This window comes from Dermacentor andersoni, chromosome 2 (assembly GCF_023375885.2).
Source record: "Dermacentor andersoni chromosome 2, qqDerAnde1_hic_scaffold, whole genome shotgun sequence".
In the NCBI taxonomy this organism is placed as follows: Eukaryota; Metazoa; Arthropoda; class Arachnida; order Ixodida; family Ixodidae; genus Dermacentor; species Dermacentor andersoni.
In genome coordinates this window covers 181,694,366-181,714,392 of record NC_092815.1, presented here as the reverse complement: position 1 = coordinate 181,714,392, position 20,027 = coordinate 181,694,366, and the positions used below count along the sequence as shown (strand labels likewise).

Genomic DNA, 20,027 nt, shown 5'->3' with positions numbered 1-20,027 from the left:
ATTAATGCTTTCGCATTCATAATTCATAAGAAGTGCTTGGGCGTCCCCGGATTTTTCGAGCATTTTCATTAAGATGTTTGGTTGATAGCAGCGAGAATGTGTCATGTGCTACTCTTCTCTTGATTCTGTCAGCTTGGTGCCGCTAATAATGGAATTCACCAACGTTGAGTGTTGGGCTACTTTGTGCTGTACATTACCAAAGTTTTGCAGTGCAATAAACATAGACAACAGGCACCCTCATCATTCTTTTGAGCGTCCATTCTTTTTCTGTTGTCTGTGTTTGATGCGCTGCAGAAGTTTGCCAACTATATAGCATTCTCTATACACGTTACTATAAGGAATCTTGACAATAAAGGGATTGCTTCACTTATTACCCTATATGTTTACGAGTGTATGTTCGCATCGTCAAGTAAATCTGCTGCCATTTACTATAATTGATGCAGAGGTGTTCCCTGAGGGCTGCCTGGCCTTTAAAAACACCTCGCCAAATGTAGTGCGCGACGAGTCACACATCCGAGAAGATGCCGCTGCCACGGCCGGGCAGCAGCAGGACTTCCAACAGACGGAAGAGTCCTTGGTTGAACGGCTGGAACAGTGCGTGGAGACACTTCAGCTGGCCGAGCGCTACGAAGCGATGGCCGACATATATCGGCTGTTGGTGCCCATCTATGAGCGGCGACGCAACTACGCTGCTCTCGCACGCTGCTACAAGACTCTGCACCAGGGCTACAACAAGATCCTCGAAGTCAACTGCACAGGGAAACGCCTCTTGGGCACTTACTACCGCGTCGTCTTCTTCGGACAGGCACGTTTATTTCTCCAGCATGTTTCTCATTGTTACATCCTTCCTTGTCATTGTCACCTGGAAGTTATAGTGCGCAGACAGGAATTGGCAGGAATTATTGATTAAATAAGCAAACTGTTCATTGGATGAACTCAGACGCTGAAAGCAAAATGGCACATGAGCGACAACAATAGTAGCTAGTAAAATCGACAGTCATCAAATCGAATTGCACTTACAGTGTCCTACCTATAACTTGTATGGTATATGTTATTTTTTATTTATTCACATAGCTACACCTGCTTGAAGGTAATAAAGTAGGGGATACATGAATCAATTCAAACAAAATATGCAATAGAAAAAGGTCGTAGGTTCTGCATCAACGAATGGTGATTACGACACTGCCAGAACATGTCTACCCGTGTTGTGTGCTTTCGATAATGAGCATGCTACACACGAAGCTATAACACTTGCAACATAATAACATTCTGTAGTAAGAATTAAATAATAACACCTCGAAAGTCTGCCGTGCAAGAACTAAACAGTGATGTCTGAGTCATGGCATGCTAATACACTTGAGCCTCATTAAACAAAGTAAAGGGGGGGGGGGGGGGGCCTGAAATTACTTTATGTCCGTTACTTTGCTATATCTATTATTGCCATTTACTGCAATGTATGGCCAACAGGGTACACAATTGTAAACATGGAAATAAGAAGACAGCTTTGAGACCCACGGAACCACTAGACGGCCATGCATGCGAGGGAATTCGAATAAAACAACAGAATAATCTTTGGCGTGTGCAACACATGACTTAGCACCTGATGCAGTAGCCTTTCGATAGCCACTGTGATGGTCCTTCGCGTCAGCTTTCCACTTGGCCGATCGCGGTCGAGCAGTTTGGGGCACTCAACACCGTGCTCCGCTATGTGATCGAGGAGGCAGGCGAACTTCGCCGTGCCGGTTTGGCTCGGCCAGCTCGTGGCCCCTGTGATTGCACCGACACCAACTCGAACTCGGAGGCGACGCCCAACTGCCAGCCTGTGCGGTGTACCGCAGGGAGAAGAAGTGAATGCACGGCCTGGGCGTGACCTCTGAGATTGCACCGGGTATATCTCCGAGGCCAGACCCAGCTGTGGCTCCCTGCATGGTGCACCATAGAGAAAGAGAAGTGAATGCACTAATCTTTCGTACCACCACCTGTAGCTGCGCAGCATGGCGCGACTTGCGCGGGCTCGTGCGCAGCCCTTGAGATTGCACCAGGGAGATGTAGAAGGCCACGCCTAGCAGCGGCTACCTGCATGGCGCCCCATGCAAAAGTGAATGTAATCCTTCGCACCGCCATGTGGGTGCAACTCGTGCAGCCAGGCAGGTGCAAGAGAGAGAGGTCAGGGGAGAAGCATGATAGTGAGATGCTGCTAGAGCGCAGGTGCGCAGCTATGCGGCAATGATAAAGACCAGTGTTGCTCGGTGACGTATTCAGTGCGCAGACACGAGAGTTTTGAACTGCCATGGCGAACGAGTGCCAAACCCCGCGGAAAGCAATGTATTCGGCATGCAACGGTCGGGCATCTTTGCTTTTTGGAGATGAATCTAATTTGTTATATTCATTGGCTGGACAATTTCACTTTGTATAAAACGAAGTTTGAAATACATAGTCTGTGGGAATTTCAAGGGGGAATTTCATTTACTTCGCTCTATCCCATTTAGTTCTAACAACGTTCGAGTGTACGTCTATGAAGACGTGGAGTCGGCGATGGGTAGAGTGAAAACAAGATACACTATACTAATGGGCGACTTTAATGCCAAGGTAGGCAAGAAGCAGGCTGGAGACAAGGCAGTGGGGGAATATGGCATAGGCACTAGGAATAGCAGGGGAGAGTTATTAGTAGAATTTGCGGAACAGAATAATATGCGGATAATGAATACCTTTTTCCGCAAGCGGGACAGCCGAAAGTGGACGTGGAGGAGCCCGAACGGCGAGACTAGAAATGAAATAGACTTCATACTCTGCGCTAACCCTGGGATCATACAAGATGTGGACGTGCTCGGCAAGGTGCGCTGCAGTGACCACAGGATGGTAAGAACTCGAATTAGCCAAGACCTGAGGAGGGAACGGAAAAAACTGGCACATAAGAAGTCGATCAATGAGTTAGCGGTAAGAGGGAAAATAGAGGAATTCCAGATCAAGCTACAGAACAGGTATTCGGCTTTAACTCAGGAAGAGGACCTTAGTGTTGAAGCAATGAACGACAATCTTCTGGGCATCATTAAGGAGTGTGCAATAGAAGTCGGTGGTAACTCCGTTAGACAGGATACCAGTAAGCTATCGCAGGAGACGAAAGATCTGATCAAGAAACGCCAATGTATGAAAGCCTCTAACCCTACAGCTAGAATAGAACTGGCAGAACTTTCTAAGTTAATCAACAAGCGTAAGACAGCTGACATAAGGAAGTATAACATGGATAGAATTGAACATGCTCTCAGGAACGGAGGAAGCCTAAAAGCAGTGAAGAAGAAACTAGGAATTGGCAAGAATCAGATGTATGCGCTAAGAGACAAAGCCGGCAATATCATTACTAATATGAATGAGATAGTTCAAGTGGCTGAGGAGTTCTACAGAGATTTATACACTACCAGTGGCACCCACGACGATAATGGAAGAGAAAATAGTCTAGAGGAATTCGAAATCCCACAGGTAACGCCGAAAGAACTAAAGAAAGCCTTGGGAGGTATGCAAAGGGGGAAGGCAGCTGGGGAGGATCAGGTAACAGCAGATTTGTTGAAGGATGGTGGGCAGATTGTTCTAGAGAAACTGGCCACCCTGTATACGCAATGCCTCATGACCTCGAGCGTACCGGAATCTTGGAAGAACGCTAACATAATCCTAATCCATAAGAAAGGGGACGCCAAAGACTTGAAAAATTATAGACCAATCAGCTTACTGTCAGTTGCCTACAAATTATTTACTAAGGTAATCGCAAATAGAATCAGGAACACCTTAGACTTCTGTCAAGCAAAGGACCAGGCAGGATTCCGTAAAGGCTACTCAACAATAGACCATATTCACACTATCAATCAGGTGATAGAGAAATGTGCGGAATATAACCAACCCTTATATATAGCTTTCATTGATTACGAGAAAGCGTTTGATTCTGTCGAAACCTCAGTGGTCATGGAGGCATTACGGAATCAGGGCGTAGACGAGCCGTATGTAAAAATACTGAAAGATATCTATAGCGGCTCCACAGCCACCGTAGTCCTTCATAAGGAAAGCAACAAAATCCCAATAAAGAAAGGCGTCCGGCAGGGAGATACGATCTCTCCAATGCTGTTCACAGCGTGTTTACAGGAGGTATTCAGAGACCTGGATTGGAAAGAATTGGGGATAAAAGTTAATGGAGAATACCTTAGTAACTTGCGATTCGCTGATGATATTGCCTTGCTTAGTAACTCAGGGGACCAATTGCAATGCATGCTCACTGACCTGGAGAGGCAAAGCAGAAGAGTGGGTCTAAAAATTAATCTGCAGAAAACTAAAGTAATGTTTAACAGTTTTGGAAGAGAACAGCAATTTACAATAGGTAGCGAGGCACTGGAAGTGGTAAGGGAATACATCTACTTAGGACAGGTAGTGACTGCTGATCCGGATCATGAGAGTGAAATCAGAAGAATAAGAATGGGCTGGGGTGCGTTTGGCAGGCATTCGCAGATCATGCCATTATCCCTCAAGAGAAAAGTGTATAATAGCTGTGTCTTACCAGTACTCACCTACGGGGCAGAAACCTGGAGGCTTACGAAAAGGGTTCTACTTAAATTGAGGACTACGCAACGAGCTATGGAAAGAAGAATGATAGGTGCAACGTTAAGGGATAAGAAAAGAGCAGATTGGGTGAGGGAACAAACACGAGTTAATGACATCTTAGTGGAAATCAAGAAAAAGAAATGGGCATGGGCAGGACATGTAATGAGGAGGGAAGATAACCGATGGTCATTAAGGGTTACGAACTGGATTCCAAGGGAAGGGAAGCGTAGTAGGGGGCGGCAGAAAGTTAGGTGGGCGGATGAGATTAAGAAGTTTGCAGGGACGACATGGCCACAATTAGTACATGACCGGGGTTGTTGGAGAAGTATGGGAGAGGCCTTTGCCCTGCAGTGGGCGTAACCAGGCTGATGATGATGATGAGTGTACGTGCAGACAGCCAGCTGCAAAAAGAAGGAATAACAAAAGTAGGGGTGTGCGAATACTGAATAGTAGATTTCGAATCGAATATTTGTAAATTTAACAGCTTTATGCGTACAAAATTTGCCCATAATGACACATTGCTGCAGTTGCTCAGAAATATATATGCTCACATTACATAACAAGAGTGTTGCTAGGTATCAGTAACTTAGGTGCCTAGTAAACGAGATCTATAGTATGGTCTACTTTTATTGAAAGGAATATCAAATTAGTTGCCAGCACTAATAAATCTGTGCATGTACAAAGGTCTGGAAAATATATTTTATTGAAAGGATGTTTGTTGAATAGAATGAAGTGATTACTTCTCTCTGAAGCTGAAGGAATAGCAAAGTTATGTTGTCCTGAATACCACTGAGGCTTCAGTTTACTAGTGGAACATATTGTGCTTAACGGAGTGCCAGACCTGTCCAAATCGTTTCTTTCCTTTAGTGGCAATTTTCTAATGCTTAGAAAGTTGCTTCCCAATTTTATTTCAGAGAACAGAAGGTTTTTTTTTTCATCTGTATGGGTGGTTTCTTTGGGTTATGTTCAGCTCGTTAAGGCCAATCTGCATGACAGACAAAAGCCGGGACCATGCATCAGATAACTGGGCGTCGCTCCTCACGGTCATCGGTGCAGCACGGATCGACTGTGCTCGGTGCTGATGGTAAATAGCGGCTGCCTTTTCGCTTTCGAGTTCAGCATTGTTTGCTGCCTGTCATAGGTTCTCAAATCGGGAGGACCATGGCAAATTTGCGCAACCTGCCCCCCTCCTCCCCCTAGCTCCTTCTTTCCCTTCGCATTCATCTGGCATCGGTGTATATGGCATCTGTAGCTGGGAAGTCAGCGCACTTGTCATATGACATTTTCGATTCTACCATGTATATCCAAAGCTAGTTTTTTGATGGGCTGCCTAGGCTACGAAAACAGAGCGACGTGCACCTATGCACGGCATTCGGAACAAGGGGCTGCCATACAGGGCAGAGATGGTAGCCGGGAATAACGGTCATACCATGCACTCACTTTCATCGGCGAGGTGGCTTGTAGGATTTTTGAGTGTTGTGTGACAGCTGCGAATGGATCTGCATTGATTTGGTTTGGAGCAGTAACTTTAGTAGCAGACACTTGACACACCGCTCCGATTAGGCCTAGTGGGCTACACACTGTGGTGTGGCTGTGACAAAAATTTGCTGCCGGCCAGTATGATAATGGGCCACAAGCCATCTCTGAAAGCTTGTTGCTAATACACTCTCACAGGTTGCTCATCAATGGTTGGACACAAGATCCCGCGTATGGCCGGGTTAGACTGATGGCCATTGAAGCAGTGTATCCAATACGATCTGCGTGCCTTCCAGTGTCTAATCGGATCAAGCTTCGCACATGCTTTCATGCTTTCCAAAATAAGCGCCGATTTTGTAGTTCCCTTTGCAGGTGGCGCGTTAATCATTGTGATCGGTACCATTGACCTGGATGAACCTTGTACTGATAGAGATCGCGCCGTGGGAACGCCTCGCACATCAGGGCACCAACCATGGCCAGGTCTTTCACCGAATATACCAAATGTTGGAAGAACCGAACATTAGATACTCGATTCGTGGATCGAAATATTCAAATTGCCTCTATTCGATTCGAAGTAGAATACTGGAGTATTCACACATCTCTAAACAAAAGTACATGTAGCGTTATTTTATTGTAACGTGTGGCGAAGATGTGTTTATGTCACTTGTCGTGTACACTTGCCGTCTTCCTCACACAAGCCTTCTCTTTTTGTATGTATTCGTTGAGCCAAATGACTTTTTTATTCCTATTTACAGGCCTACTTTGGGGACGAATCTGAGAAGGAGTACATTTACAAGGAGCCCAAGGTCACATCGCTTCCTGAAATCTCTGAGCGTCTGCATCGCATGTTTTGCGAGAAATTCGGCAAGGACTCTGTCAAGATGATCATGGACTCCAATCAGGTTCGACACCATTTCCAGCTTGTCAGTCTGTGAAGGTCTTACAGAGTAGTCACTTCTCTATTGTTTGGCATACCAACAATGTCAATTTTCCAAGCATCCTTGAAGGGTGAAATTTGATTAAATGTTTATGAACAAGAAGAAAAACATGTGGAATGAGAACGACAGTGGTGTATGCAAAAGCTGCTGTTTATCCAAAGCACATTAGTCATTTACTCTTTCTTTGTCTTATTGTCATAAAGGAATTGTCATAACCTTGTTATTCAGTATGTGTATGTAGGGAGGGCTCTTTAATGCCCACAGAACTAAAAAGGTGCGCAACATTTAATGTGTTGTTACATTGGCGTAACGATAGTGATGACCACACACTCACACAGTCAGACACACAAAACATTAATTAATACAAATTGAAATAGATCTGCAGGCAGCCTTAAGACAAAACATTTTTGATCAAGAAACTGCAAGATATTGCTTATAAAAGAATAAACTGAAGAATAAGAAGAAAGTGCTGCTGTTTTTGAAAGCACTGTCCCTGGGTATGTGCTCAGTCCTTGGACAGAGGTACTGTCAGACACACTTGAGGCAGCTCCGTGGATTTATTTCTTTTTGTAGATATTAATGATTGTTTTCTTGCTTTATTCAGACATAGGTGAATATTGAAGAAATTTAGCATAATATTGCTTAGTGAATATGAACCAATTAACAGAAGACTATTTTATTTGACTTGCATTTAAAATTTACGGCATTAGCACACTTGTAGTTCAAATGAAAAAGACTGTAGGATCAATAACGTATGGCTTGCAAGTGGAAGTTGCTGTTCACTATTAATTGCTAGCAGTGCATGCTCTTTCAATCTTTTAACAGCCAGTGTCGTGTTCTGACGCAGGTGAACCCAAGTGACCTGGACCCCAAGTACGTGTACATTCAGGTGACGCACGTGGTGCCTTACTTCACCGAGATGGAGCTGATGCAGCGCCAGACCGAGTTTGAGCGGCACAATAACATCTCGGAGTTCATGTACGAGACACCCTTCACCCTGGATGGCTCCAAGGCGCGGGGTGCCCCAGATGAACAGTGCAAGCGACGCACCATCCTGACCAGTGAGCCTTTGTGCCTATCTATCTGCAACTGGTATTTCCAGTAGCACTCAAACTGTTACTAGTGCCTTGTGAGAAGGTTCTTACGGCACAGCAGTTGATATCTTCAATACAAATGGGTGGCTGTACTGGTCTGTATTTCACAACTGCTGAAAAAAAAGAAAGAGCACACACACAGAGAATGTCATGAGGTAACCTTGTTGGCAGAAGTAACGGTTTGGCTTCGACTTCAATTTTAGCACCAGATAGCAAAGATGTCATTGTTTCATGATAACATCCTTAAGGTGTATATCTATGCCGTAAGCCAGAATAAACGGTAACTATCCAGGGCATCAATTTTAGCCTCGGATAAAAAAGATGGGATTGTTTCTTCTTGAGAATATTCTTCAGGCATATGCTTATGCCTTATACCAGATTAGATAGTAACTGCTTAGTAAATTTATGCCTAACCTTAATTTGAAAAATGCTGAGTGTCTGTTGCCTTTGTACACACTTGTACATGTGCAACCATGCTATAATTGCAAGATGGATGCAGAGCTGATGAAAGAGTAAGTACTGTAGCACATCATGAGACAGCTCAATGTCAGTGAAGGCTGTGTCGGCTGCTGCTCGCCACACTTGGAAGACTAGAGCTCAGTGTACAGGTGTGACCACTGCTAGAGGGAACACGGCATCCTGTCAAAGCGCTCCACAGAGTGCCACTGTTGATGGGGCGTGAAGCCTTGCAGCGCAGGCACAATCAAAGCAATAGGCAGAGCGCCCAGTGCATCGTCTGCTATAGTTTTTCCTTCTGCTGCACCTCAGAAAGTCAGAATTTCTACTTATGTTTCTAGTGCATTCAGAGCATGCAGTTAATAAATCAGCATTCTTTGTTACAATCCAATAGGAAGTTTAACATGAATCTTACCAGATGAACACTGTGTGGAAGTATTATTCATACCCTAGATTTTGTGTGCCAGTGTACTACACTGTTGATAAATCAGCCTGAATATATTTAGCTTATGCAGCCTTCCATGAAAACTCACAGCCATGAGAACGCACAATCGAGGCACAGTAGGCTTCTGTTAATTTGACTCCGGTTCATTTGATTTTTCGGTTAATTCAACCCCAAGCGAAGGTCCCGGCCGGCACCCATGCATTTCTATGGACCCAAGCTTTTTTTATTCCGATCCTAAATTTGGTCTTCACCAAATAATTTGAACTTGCTTCCAACCCCAACGGTGTCCCCAGTAGTGACCCTTTTAGTGGCAGCGCCTCTCTTGGAGAAGCTTAGGGGACAGTGAATGTATTTGAACACACTTCATCTGTTGAAAACCCCTATTTTTAGTTTGCCTTAGGAACATTTTCAAGCAATAACCATTACTCATTATGTCTGATTATGGTACTTGCCTGATTCTGATGCACGCCTTTTTTTAAACAGAAGACTGGACATAAAATTGCCGGCCCTGGTGCAATCGAACACTAGACCAAAACAGTCTTTCACGGCGTTTGTATGCTTTACCACATAACGGAAAGTCTTGCAGCAAAGCTAACTTCAAGAAAATTGTGCAGCGAAGCTGATTTTAGGAAACCTGTTGCCATTGCGCAATGCATGTTAGAACCTTGCTCATTTTTTTTTTCTGCAACAACAAGTGTGCATTGGATTTATACTTTGCTTAAGAGCTATAATGTCGTTTCTATATTAGTTTTTGACCTCGAACACACAAAGAGTGGGCATGCGTTTGATTTGGGGGTACAATATAATCAGGCAAATAGTACTGCCAAGTGAAACAGTGGTGTGTTTGGACATTTTTTCTGCATCTCGTTTAATTCCGCTTGCCGGATCATTAGGTCAGTTTTGTCGGTCCTGTCAGGGTCGAGTAAGTGGAAGTTGACTGGAGTATGTGTACCACTAAACCGATCTTGGCAAAGTTGCAGAGCTGGTAATTGTATGATTGTCTGCAGGCACCCTTTAAACAGCACCTACGCACATAATGCGTGCACTTGGCGGTGCCGCTATGACACAAGTCCTATCACGCCGTGTCCGAGGTTTTTAAGCCCGCTGTGGGCAGCTGTGAGTGCCTGGAGCTTGGGCTGGCTCACGTAGCCATGCCTGGAGAACCACTGTGACCAGTCAGAGCATGCTCTAGTCCGAGTGTCTCGCACGGGGAAAGAGCTCAACGCGGAACCCCACAGTGGTTGCGGTATCTACCCTACGCAGCCGTGTAGCCTCCGAGATTGTGGAGGTCATGCAAAGGAGCCGTGTGTTCGGTCATGTGTCAGTTCCAGCGAAGGGTAATGACAGGGTTTGTTTTTTCAGTTTCAGTATCGAAAACGGCTATTTTTGCGTGCTTTTCACGATGCTCCCACCCATATTTCAAACATCAAATTTTGCATGGAGGCTCCTCTATATGTAAATTATTTTTTTATGCAGTCCATAATTTAGTTGCAGTTGGCTTTAGCAGTATTCAGAACACAATTTTCAGAATTGTATGCTGTGCGCAGCCACTACTCTGAATTTAGTTTATCATATAAATGTGATGCCCGTGGAACTGTATACTGCACAACACAGATTAATATCATGGTTGTCAGAATGTGTGTATGTATGTACTTCCAGTTGAAGTTGTGCACTGTACACCCGTAGCGTAACAGGCCATGATGATTCCACTGCAGCTGACTACTGCTTTCCGTACGTAAAGAAACGGATACCGGTAACAAGCCGCCGGACCAAGGACCTCAATCCAATCGAGGTGGCCATTGACGAGATGCAGACACGTGTCGCCGAGTTGGACGAGGTGGTCCGTCGCAAACCATCTGACCTAAAGAAGCTCCAACTCAAGCTTCAGGGCAGCATTGGTGTTCAGGTTGGTGTGCGCAATGTGGTGTTCAGAAGTGTTAATGCAGGTTTTGAATAGTTGCAGTATAAAGCATTTTGTGCACACTACAGAGTTGGAATGTGCAGCTGAAGGAAGAAAAAAATTGTAAAGAAGAACTGGTAGAGCTTTAACGCTTACCAGCAGTAAACATCCCTTTATTCCTTGCAGCTTGCTGCTAGGATTTTCATACTGTTTTGTAAATAGTGCTACCTGCACGTTTTCTTTTCTGTTCCTGTGCGTACGTTCTGTTCTTACTGTCACACTCTATTCTTTGTTGTTGCTTTACGTTAGTCTTTGTGACCTGTAAGTTAATTTTTTTGGTACTCTTTATTTCTCTTCTGTATATCTTAAACTTCTTTCTATCCCCTTCTTCTTAAGGAGTAGGCAGGTGTTGTGCTTCTCTCGGTGGCAGTTGCAAGCCTGTTCCCTCCCTATTTCCCTGTTTGTCTTTTGTATATATATATGTTCTCATATTGAATAATAATAATAAAGGAGTCATTATGCACAGCTGCTTCATAGTATGACAGCACTGTATTGTTTCGTGAAGGGAAAAATTGTATGATTTGTGTTTGTCTCTTCAAAAGGGACGTTGATGTTGTACTTTGGAGTCGCATGCACAGTGGTCCTTCAAAATTATGGGGTTTCACGTGCCAAAACTGGATCTAATTATGAGGCACGCTGTAGTGGAGGACTCCGGAAATTTGGACCACCTGGGGTTCTTTAACATGCACCTAAATCTAAGTACACAGGTCTTTTCGCATTTCGCCCCCATCAAAATGCAGCTGCCATGGCTGGGATTTGATCCTACGACCTCGTGCTTAGCAGCCCAACACCTAAACCACTAAGCAGCCATGGCGGGTAGACACAGGGATCCTTGTGCTTGCCTGTTCTTACCATATTTGCTTGCATAATGAACGCACCTTTCTTTGCCGAAAAATATGCACAAAGTTGGGGGTGCATTCATTATGCGGGGCAAAATTTTGAGCGATTTTTTTATCGCAACCACCTCTGAAGAAGTCAATTTCGCCCAAAATGCAAGCCATCGATTGCGATAGCAAATGTGTAGACAGCTACACGAAGTAAGGATAGTAGTTTTACCGGCTGTACAAACTTGCAAACATTCGCTTCAACGCGAACTGAGCGGCGAGAGCGCAGCATGCAGATAAGTATGAGCAGCCATTGACTTAGCCCCGGCGCAGATCGCTTTGAAGATAGGGCGCGCCGTAGCCGCGCAATGCGCAGTTGCTGCCAGAGTAAACGCCCCCGCTCCCTTCCCTCCTCGCAGCACCATGCGCGCAACAGAAGACTGCATGTTTTCATTACGCCTTCCTCTCTTGTACACGGAAGATTGAGTCATAATTTTCGGTGCCCCTCGGGCGCGGTTGTGCAGTATGAAGTTGCTGCCAGAGTAAGTCACCGCCCCTCCCTCCCCCCTGTGGCTTTTTGTGCAATGAAAGACGGCATGCGAGATTGCGCCGCAATTGTCGGCTTCCCTCGCGCGCTTTCACTCACACCTACGCCATGCGGTGTGCACCGACCATGGCGGCGAAAATGTATAGTAGGAGAAAAAAAAAGTTGGATAAATGGTACGATTCGGCGGTCGATGTGGCATCGGACACAATCGCACCAGCCGGTCGCCATATCAGACACCAAATCGTACTGTGTATCTCCTATTTCACGGCAGCAAGTTCAGGGTGTGATCACTATGCGAGAAAAAAGAAAAAACATGCTTCTTGATCAGAAAAGGGGCGGCTGCGTTCATTGCGCAAGTGCGTTCATTACGTGAGTAAATACAGTACTTTGTTGTTTACTACTTCTATCCACAGGTGAATGCTGGCCCTCTCGCCTATGCGAATGCCTTCTTGGATGAGAGCAAATCCCACTTGTACCCAGAGGAAGAGGTCAATGAGCTGAGGGAGACATTTAGGTAAGTGTCATTAGAGTGTTCGGCTTTTAAGTATTGGTTCACTATCTGTGCTTTGAGAGCTTCAAATGGAAAGTGTATTTTTAATGCATAAACTTTGTCTAAACAGTAAAATAGAAAGTCAGACTGGGTTAGTTACTGTAAAGGTTAAGTGTGCCTTGTATCTTAGGTGGCAGCAATCAGTTTTTATATATTCTGTATCAGTATGTATTGGAAGACAAAAGGTCTTTGCTAAAAGGGCATACAAAAAGAAAAACGGAACAAGAGGTGACATAAAACTAGAGCATAAAATATACAAAACAAATATAAAATCAACAACATTATGTGATATCAAGCCTATACAATTTGTCGGCTATTAAAAATTAATTTAACCCTTTCAGAGGCGATTTTTTTTCGCCATATGCGACCGCCCAGGGTCGATTTTTTTTTATTGCAGATTTAACTTCTTCAGAAGGACCTATTTCAAAAAAATTTACCGTCATTTTTCTAGGGTGACCGTAAAGTGAGAAATAAATATTTTGCGTTGGTATATATGTGCTGTTTATTCATGAATAACAACAATAAAAAAATAAAATAAATTTATAGGAATTAAAAATTTGATGAATTGTTATACACATAATTCAAGGCTTAGAAAATGTGCACACAAGAATATTTCGCAAGTCTGAAATACTCCTGCTCTTACACTAATGTTTAGTCCATAGCGTAATCGAACTGCATAGGTGAGTGCACTCAAGAAAACTGCGTGGTTGTGCGCCCGTCAAAAAAGCAAAACTAGGGATAAACTTTCGCTAATCCTTCATCTTATCGCCAACCAGAGGCAATTAGTTTTCGCGTGTCTCCAAAAGGAAACGCATGAATGGTGGCATCCTTCGCGTATGCGCACCCCTGTGAGCAATAAATGAGCGAGTAACAGGCGGTCGCCCTTTGAGCGATTAGTAACGAGATAGCCATCAGTTTTGCGAGCGCAAGAAGCCGAAACCACCAGCGGAGAAAAACCCAAACTAACCGCCACTCGCCCGAGCGCACCAATGCGCAAGCGGTAGAATATAGACGTGCTGGAGCAAACAAACCGTGCAGCGTAAACCGAGAGAGGGAGGTGCGAGAAAAAATTTCCCTGTATTCCTGCAGAGTGGCAGCACATGCCAGGAAAGAAAAAGTTGGCAAATTGGCGTGCTTTTTAAATGTACAGACGGCACCGTAAATATACGGCATCACCCGCCGTGGTTGCTCAGTGGCTATGGTGTTGGGCTGCTGAGCACGAGGTCGCGGGATCGAATCCCGGCCACGGCGGCGGCATTTCGATGGGGGCGAAATGCGAAAACACCCGTGTACTTAGATTTAGGTGCACGTTAAAGAACCCCAGGTGGTCTAAATTTCCGGAGTCCTCCACTATGGCGTGCCTCATAATCAGAAAGTGGTTTTGGCACGTAAAACTCCATTATTAAATTAATTAATTAATTAATATACGGCATCGACCATTCTGGACTTGTTCGCGGTGCCGTATATTTACGTCGATCCTGAAAGGGTTAAAATTGCCTGTTCAATTATATTATAGTCTTAGAGAATTTCGATGCCAATTATGTCATGTCACTATTCATGTTATTGCATGTCTTATCATAATGGTATAAAAATTGCAGGATATATTTGTTTGTGTGTTTATCCAGCCGCAGTATGAAAGTATTTCAGCCTTTAAGTTGACACGGAATTGCTCTGTGACTGCTTTAGTAGTGAATGAGCCAGTGTAGAATAACATTTTTCCAAAGACACTGTGAAAGCTGAACACAACATGACATGTTCTTGATGGCACATTCTTGATGGCACATTCTTAAAGGCACATTCTTGATGGCAAATTTGTTGGTGTTACCAGAGTCCTTTAGTACTTTTCTACTGGTCACGAAACTTGAGGTCACTCTTGCTATAGGAATAACAGCTGCTAACAAGAGGCGCCACTGCAAATGAGTAGGTTTCTATTTCCAGGGTCGTCGGCTTGCTTTTGGGGTATAGACTAGTTTGATGGGTTTAGGACTGGTCATGCTAGGCCGACACGATGCCGGTTTTGGTTTGCCGACTTCGTGCAACAGCTGCATTGTGTTGACGGCCGTGTCGGTAGGAGGGAGTTGTCATCAGACAAGTAAGACCATTTTGTTTCCACACTGAAATGACACAACAGCCCCCCGCGCCGACCCGGCTGTCGTGGAGTTTTAGCTGCTGATTTCTACACATGCTGCTCGCTTTTCTTTTTACTCATTCTCAACAAGACGTTTAGCATATTCATGCAAGCAACAGCTAGTGCACGCGCAGCTTTTGACATTTGAACACATATTTATTTGAGCAGTGCATTTGTTTATGCTGGCACGTACGGCCACTGTTGACTGTTCACTTCAAGCACCATGTAACCCACACAGCACTGACGCGAAATAATGATGAAGTATTGCAAGACATGCTGCTTTTGCAAATATGAGCACCATCGCAACACACTAGCTGAGACAAGCTGCGTGATATGAGTGATCGGTAACTTCAGGGGTTCCTTTGAAAACATTGCGACTGGGAGACTAGGGGCTGGTATTAATAGCTGATTTTCGCTTTCTTTTTTAAAACTCTTCACCATTCATGCAGTGTGCTCAACGAAGTATATTGTTAAAGGAAACTCTGCCCGTATAAGCGCTCAGTTAAAGAGTGCCTAGCTTTCTTTGGAAATGTCGATGCCTGCTATATACCTTATTTACTCTATTCCAACACACCCTCAATTGTAATGCGCACCCGTTTGCCGTGACCGAAAAAAAGAACAGTCCTTTACAGTACCGTGCGCCTCATTCTTTCATACAGAAATACAACTTTCTCTCATTTGGAAAAAAAACAAAAGATTTACTCCCTATGCACTAAAGTTCCGATAAATAAAAAAAGTGGCAGTTTCGTCCAAAACATGAAGCATCGATTACGATAGCAAATTAGTAGATAGCTATACAAAAAGTAAGGTTAGTAGTTTTATCGGCCGTATAAACTTTTAAACATTTGCTTACTAACTAAATTAACAAGCATGGTGTCACACACGCACAAGTAAACATGAACACGTCTCACTCAATGACCGCAGAAACTTTAAACGCTGGAGTGAGGAAGTGCGGTAGTAGGAATGAGGGAATCGACCATTGTGTGGCCTCTCGCTTCAACGCGAACGATACGACGAGAACACAGCATGGTGCGCCTAGATGCGTAGACTCTTTGTCTCCATCGCAGGTTGCTCTCAAGATAGGCGCCGCGCGGCCACGCTGTACATAGCAGCCGCCGGTGTAGAATGCCTGTCCTGTTTGCGCCAGTCCTTCACGCAAGTTTCGGGAACTCCGAATGCCCGTGTTGTGGCCTGAATTCCGTCTGTCTCTGCACATGTGATCGCTTTCCTTTTAATTGCGGCATCGTGATGAACTCGGCATGTCTTTGCATTCGGCACTGCCATGCTGATAGAGCAAATGCAGAAAACGGGAAGACAGACAGTGCACTAACCTGAGCCAAAGGAAGCATTGCCTAAGCACACCTACTACAGCACATGGAGAAAGCTACGCCATCTAGGCTCGAAGCGCGTACAAGGCGGCCATTTTGAAAGGCCGATGGCGATATGGTAGCGCATATTTAGGGTCGTACTCGATCCTAACGTGCACACAATTTTTGGACCCGTTTTATCGGGAAAAAGTGTGCCTTAGATTCAAGTAAATATGGCACTCACATAATTGAGCGAAGCATACTGCATTATTGTGGGGGCTGTCAATTGTTGCCTGTTAAGCATTTTAGGCAGACAAATGTATCAGCATAAGAATATTAGAACCGTCATGGACAATTCATACGTCATGAACAAGTCATAGAGAGCTACCACTGTATGTAGTCGCATTTTGTTTGTGGAAGTACTCTGGTGAGTACGAGCGGGAGCCGACGATTGACAACAATGATGTACCGATGTTGGCTCTGCGCCCTGTTGTCACTTCCCGCTTCTTGTGTGTTGTCAGAGTTGTCGGACGATCTCGCCGCTGCCACCAGTTGTAGGGGTTGTAGGTCATAGGGAGGAACTTGGGGGGACAGGACTAGGCGAGCAGGATTTATTTACAGTATTTTTGCATTAGAACAAGATACATTCGACAGTCTAGCGTGGCTCCCAAATGGAGCACGCAAGATGAAGCATACAGCAAACGAGCACGATGACGAGCACACTGACGAGCACACCCTAGCAGCCGACAAACAGCCGCTTATAAACACTCCGTGCTCCCTAGATCCCTAAGTGAGGGAAACGGCAGTTCACCGCCAATTCGTAGCGTCCTGTGTCATGGAAGTTGACCCGCCTTTTTGGTGGAGGAGGGCTCACACACACACGTACGCACTTTGGATTCCCAGAACCCGAGTTGAGCGCGTCCTCGTAGCCAGGTGGTCATGCCTGACCCCAGCCGGCGCCTCTGAATTCCAGAGCTGCCTTTCTCCTGTAGTCGCCACGAGTGTCAGCAGACTGCGACAAATCCTGGGGCCCGAGGAAAACGTCCCGCAAAGCACCCTTTTGTTCTTCTTCTTGCTGCAGAGAGACCATGAAGACACGGCAAATCAACCAACAATACACGGGGCGCCAAACGTGGCCAGCCCTGCTGCCGTTGCCGATTCTCCGAATGAGGCGCATGGTGGATTAACACTGCCGTAGTCTTCCAGTTCTCCGAAGGAAGTTCATGGTCGGTTAGCACTGTCGTCCTCACTGGTTCTCTGAAGGGCGCCACCACCGCGGATCGATCGAAGCACGTGCAGCGGGCTGAGATAGCTTTGCAGAACAGTACCCCTGCAGGCCGATCCTAACAGTGTGCACCACGCAACACTTCAAATTGATATGGCCAAAAGTGAACAACAAAAGCAGTTCTATTCATTCTAATTACTTATCCTTTAGTTGCTAACTCGTCTGCTGAGTTGGCCTAACATTCGCTAAACAAGATCGACACATCCTCAACTCAATTTGAACATCTGGAAAGGGCTGGCAATCGTGCATTTCACCTTTTGAAGTACGTTCAATTCACTTTATATGCAAATAAACATAAGGTGTCCCAGCAAATATTAGCTAAGCTGCTAAAATAAAAAAGAAAAAGAAAACAGTCTGAAGCTCGAACACTGCAGTTCGACCTCCTAATCATAACTTGCACCGTGTTTTTCTTTTATTTGCCCGAGATCCTGAGGACCATTCTAGCTTCTCTGCATGCGCTCAAAGGCAGAATGAGCGTGTAAAGGTGCTACAAAAGTTGCATGAGCACATGGGCCAGCTGCTGTGCCGCTTTTCTAGTGCCCCCTCTGAACCGATGGCGCTGCTGTGTGGCCACTGCTGATGACGCTGAAGTTTCTTGACCAGTAAAAAATGTATTAAAGGGCTTTGGTGTTGCATTTATTGATGGCACATCTCTTGAATAAACATTGATATTGCTGACACTGTTTCCTTGGTGTGTTTGGTGATGGCTTTTGCTGATGGCACCAATGACACAACATTCCTTTATGCAGGTTCTGCGGCATCTCTTTGTGCTTGGCAACTGTTCAATGTTCAATGTTCCTCTCTGCAGTGAAATTGTCTTCATACTGCTGTCCTTGTTTGTGTTTTCAGGCAATTCCTCAACATTTGCCAGCAGGCCTTGGACCTAAATGGCAAGCTGATCCCACCTGAACAATGCGAGTACCACAATGCCCTTAAGAAAAACCTTGTTGACATGGCCGGCCAGCTCTCGGAAATAATGAAAGAGAAGGTGAGTGTTGCATGCCTGATATAGCTTTACTTCAAGCGCCGAAAAGTTATTGGCTCCACCATTAGCAAACTTTTCAAGTACAGGTGACCTCCGTTAATTTGACCGAAGAAATTGGTGGTATTATCCGGCAGGTCAAATTAAACAAGGTGCAGAAAAAAAAAAGAACTGAAGACATACTGCTGATTCAATTGGCAGTATTTTCGAGATTCTAGTTTGCCCCCAAATGAAATGCGCACCCACTTTCTTTCTGTCCAAAGTAGAAAAGTAATGTAGAAATTACACTAAAGCTCCTAAATAGAGTGGAAATCCAACACACACCTGGTTTTTTAACAAGATAGATGGGCAAGGGTCTAATAAGTACTGCACAACTGGTGGCCGATTTTCTTAAGTCGGCTTTGCCGCAAACATGTGTGCTTTGCCGTAAAACATGCAAATGCCATGAATTTTCATTTATTTCAATTCATAACTTCGCAAACAAACTTTTTTATTCAGAAATGGAGGAATTGTATTTATGGAGAAATTGCATTTGTTTCCGTTTGCTTTTTATCATTTATCATATAGTTTTCCCTTAAGGCCCCAGTTACACAAGGGGGAGCAATATACAGGATCAAATAGAATAAGCATGCAATCTTAATTACAATTGAAAACATACCGTAAAATATTTTCACCATATTTTGTTTTTTTGTAGGTTGGTCTACCATAGATGGGTGACAAGTACAGTAGAACCTGGTTGATAAGCTCCCATTTTGTAAGAGTTTTCAGTGTCAACATTCACTGTCGAGAACAGTTACTTAGTAGATTTGCACATTTTTTTACAATTTCATACTTTCCTGGAAAAGATCTTTCAGCACCAGCGTTAAGTACGTCGCCAAACTGCGATGACATAGTACGTTTTCCTGCCACTAGATCTCAAGTAAACAAGAAAAGGCACAGGGCACCCGTGATCGTGAGCAGTAGGGTTCTGCGCAGCATTTTCACCGCAGTACTCACCCACCCGTGTCATATAAAAATGCTAGCATGCGCTCAGTTTCCCCTTCCAGTACAAGAGAATCTCCTCGTAGGTCTTCGCATGTTGCATTTCGAGCTATTGCTGCCAACCCTATTGCAATAAGGATCTTCATCTGTGTTTCACAGTGCATGTGGCATAGTGCCGTTAGAAGCGTACTGCACCCTACATGATAATCCAATGCTCTTCCATGCCTGGCACCAAGTGAGCATTATGTTTTGCTCTGATGACAGTGTATTCAGGCATTACCCTGTTTCATATTGTTTCGGTTTCCCGTTGCCGTCTCAAAATGCTATGCAGTACTAAAATGACAAACTGCATCTAGGGCTGCTCAGACCCTTTCAGCTCGATATGCGTTGGCATCTCGTGTTGCAATGATTCTCGCTGAGCGGGCAAGTAAAAAACTTCCTGCCTAAACGCCCTGCCCTAAGAAGTGACT

The 20,027-nt window shown here is 44.7% G+C and overlaps 1 protein-coding gene across 2 annotated transcripts in view; it reads left to right on the top strand.

The window, feature by feature from the left end:
- Ziz (dedicator of cytokinesis protein Ziz) overlaps positions 1-20,027 on the top strand; it is a 209,292-nt gene that overhangs the window by 181,930 nt on the left and 7,335 nt on the right. For both annotated transcript variants that reach the window (XM_055075992.2, XM_050187159.3), the window contains 6 exons: positions 444-805; positions 6,816-6,962; positions 7,846-8,059; positions 10,709-10,899; positions 12,738-12,838; positions 18,444-18,582. In XM_055075992.2, the coding sequence (XP_054931967.1) occupies positions 444-805; positions 6,816-6,962; positions 7,846-8,059; positions 10,709-10,899; positions 12,738-12,838; positions 18,444-18,582 (1,154 nt within the window). The remainder of the gene's footprint in view (positions 1-443; positions 806-6,815; positions 6,963-7,845; positions 8,060-10,708; positions 10,900-12,737; positions 12,839-18,443; positions 18,583-20,027) is intronic.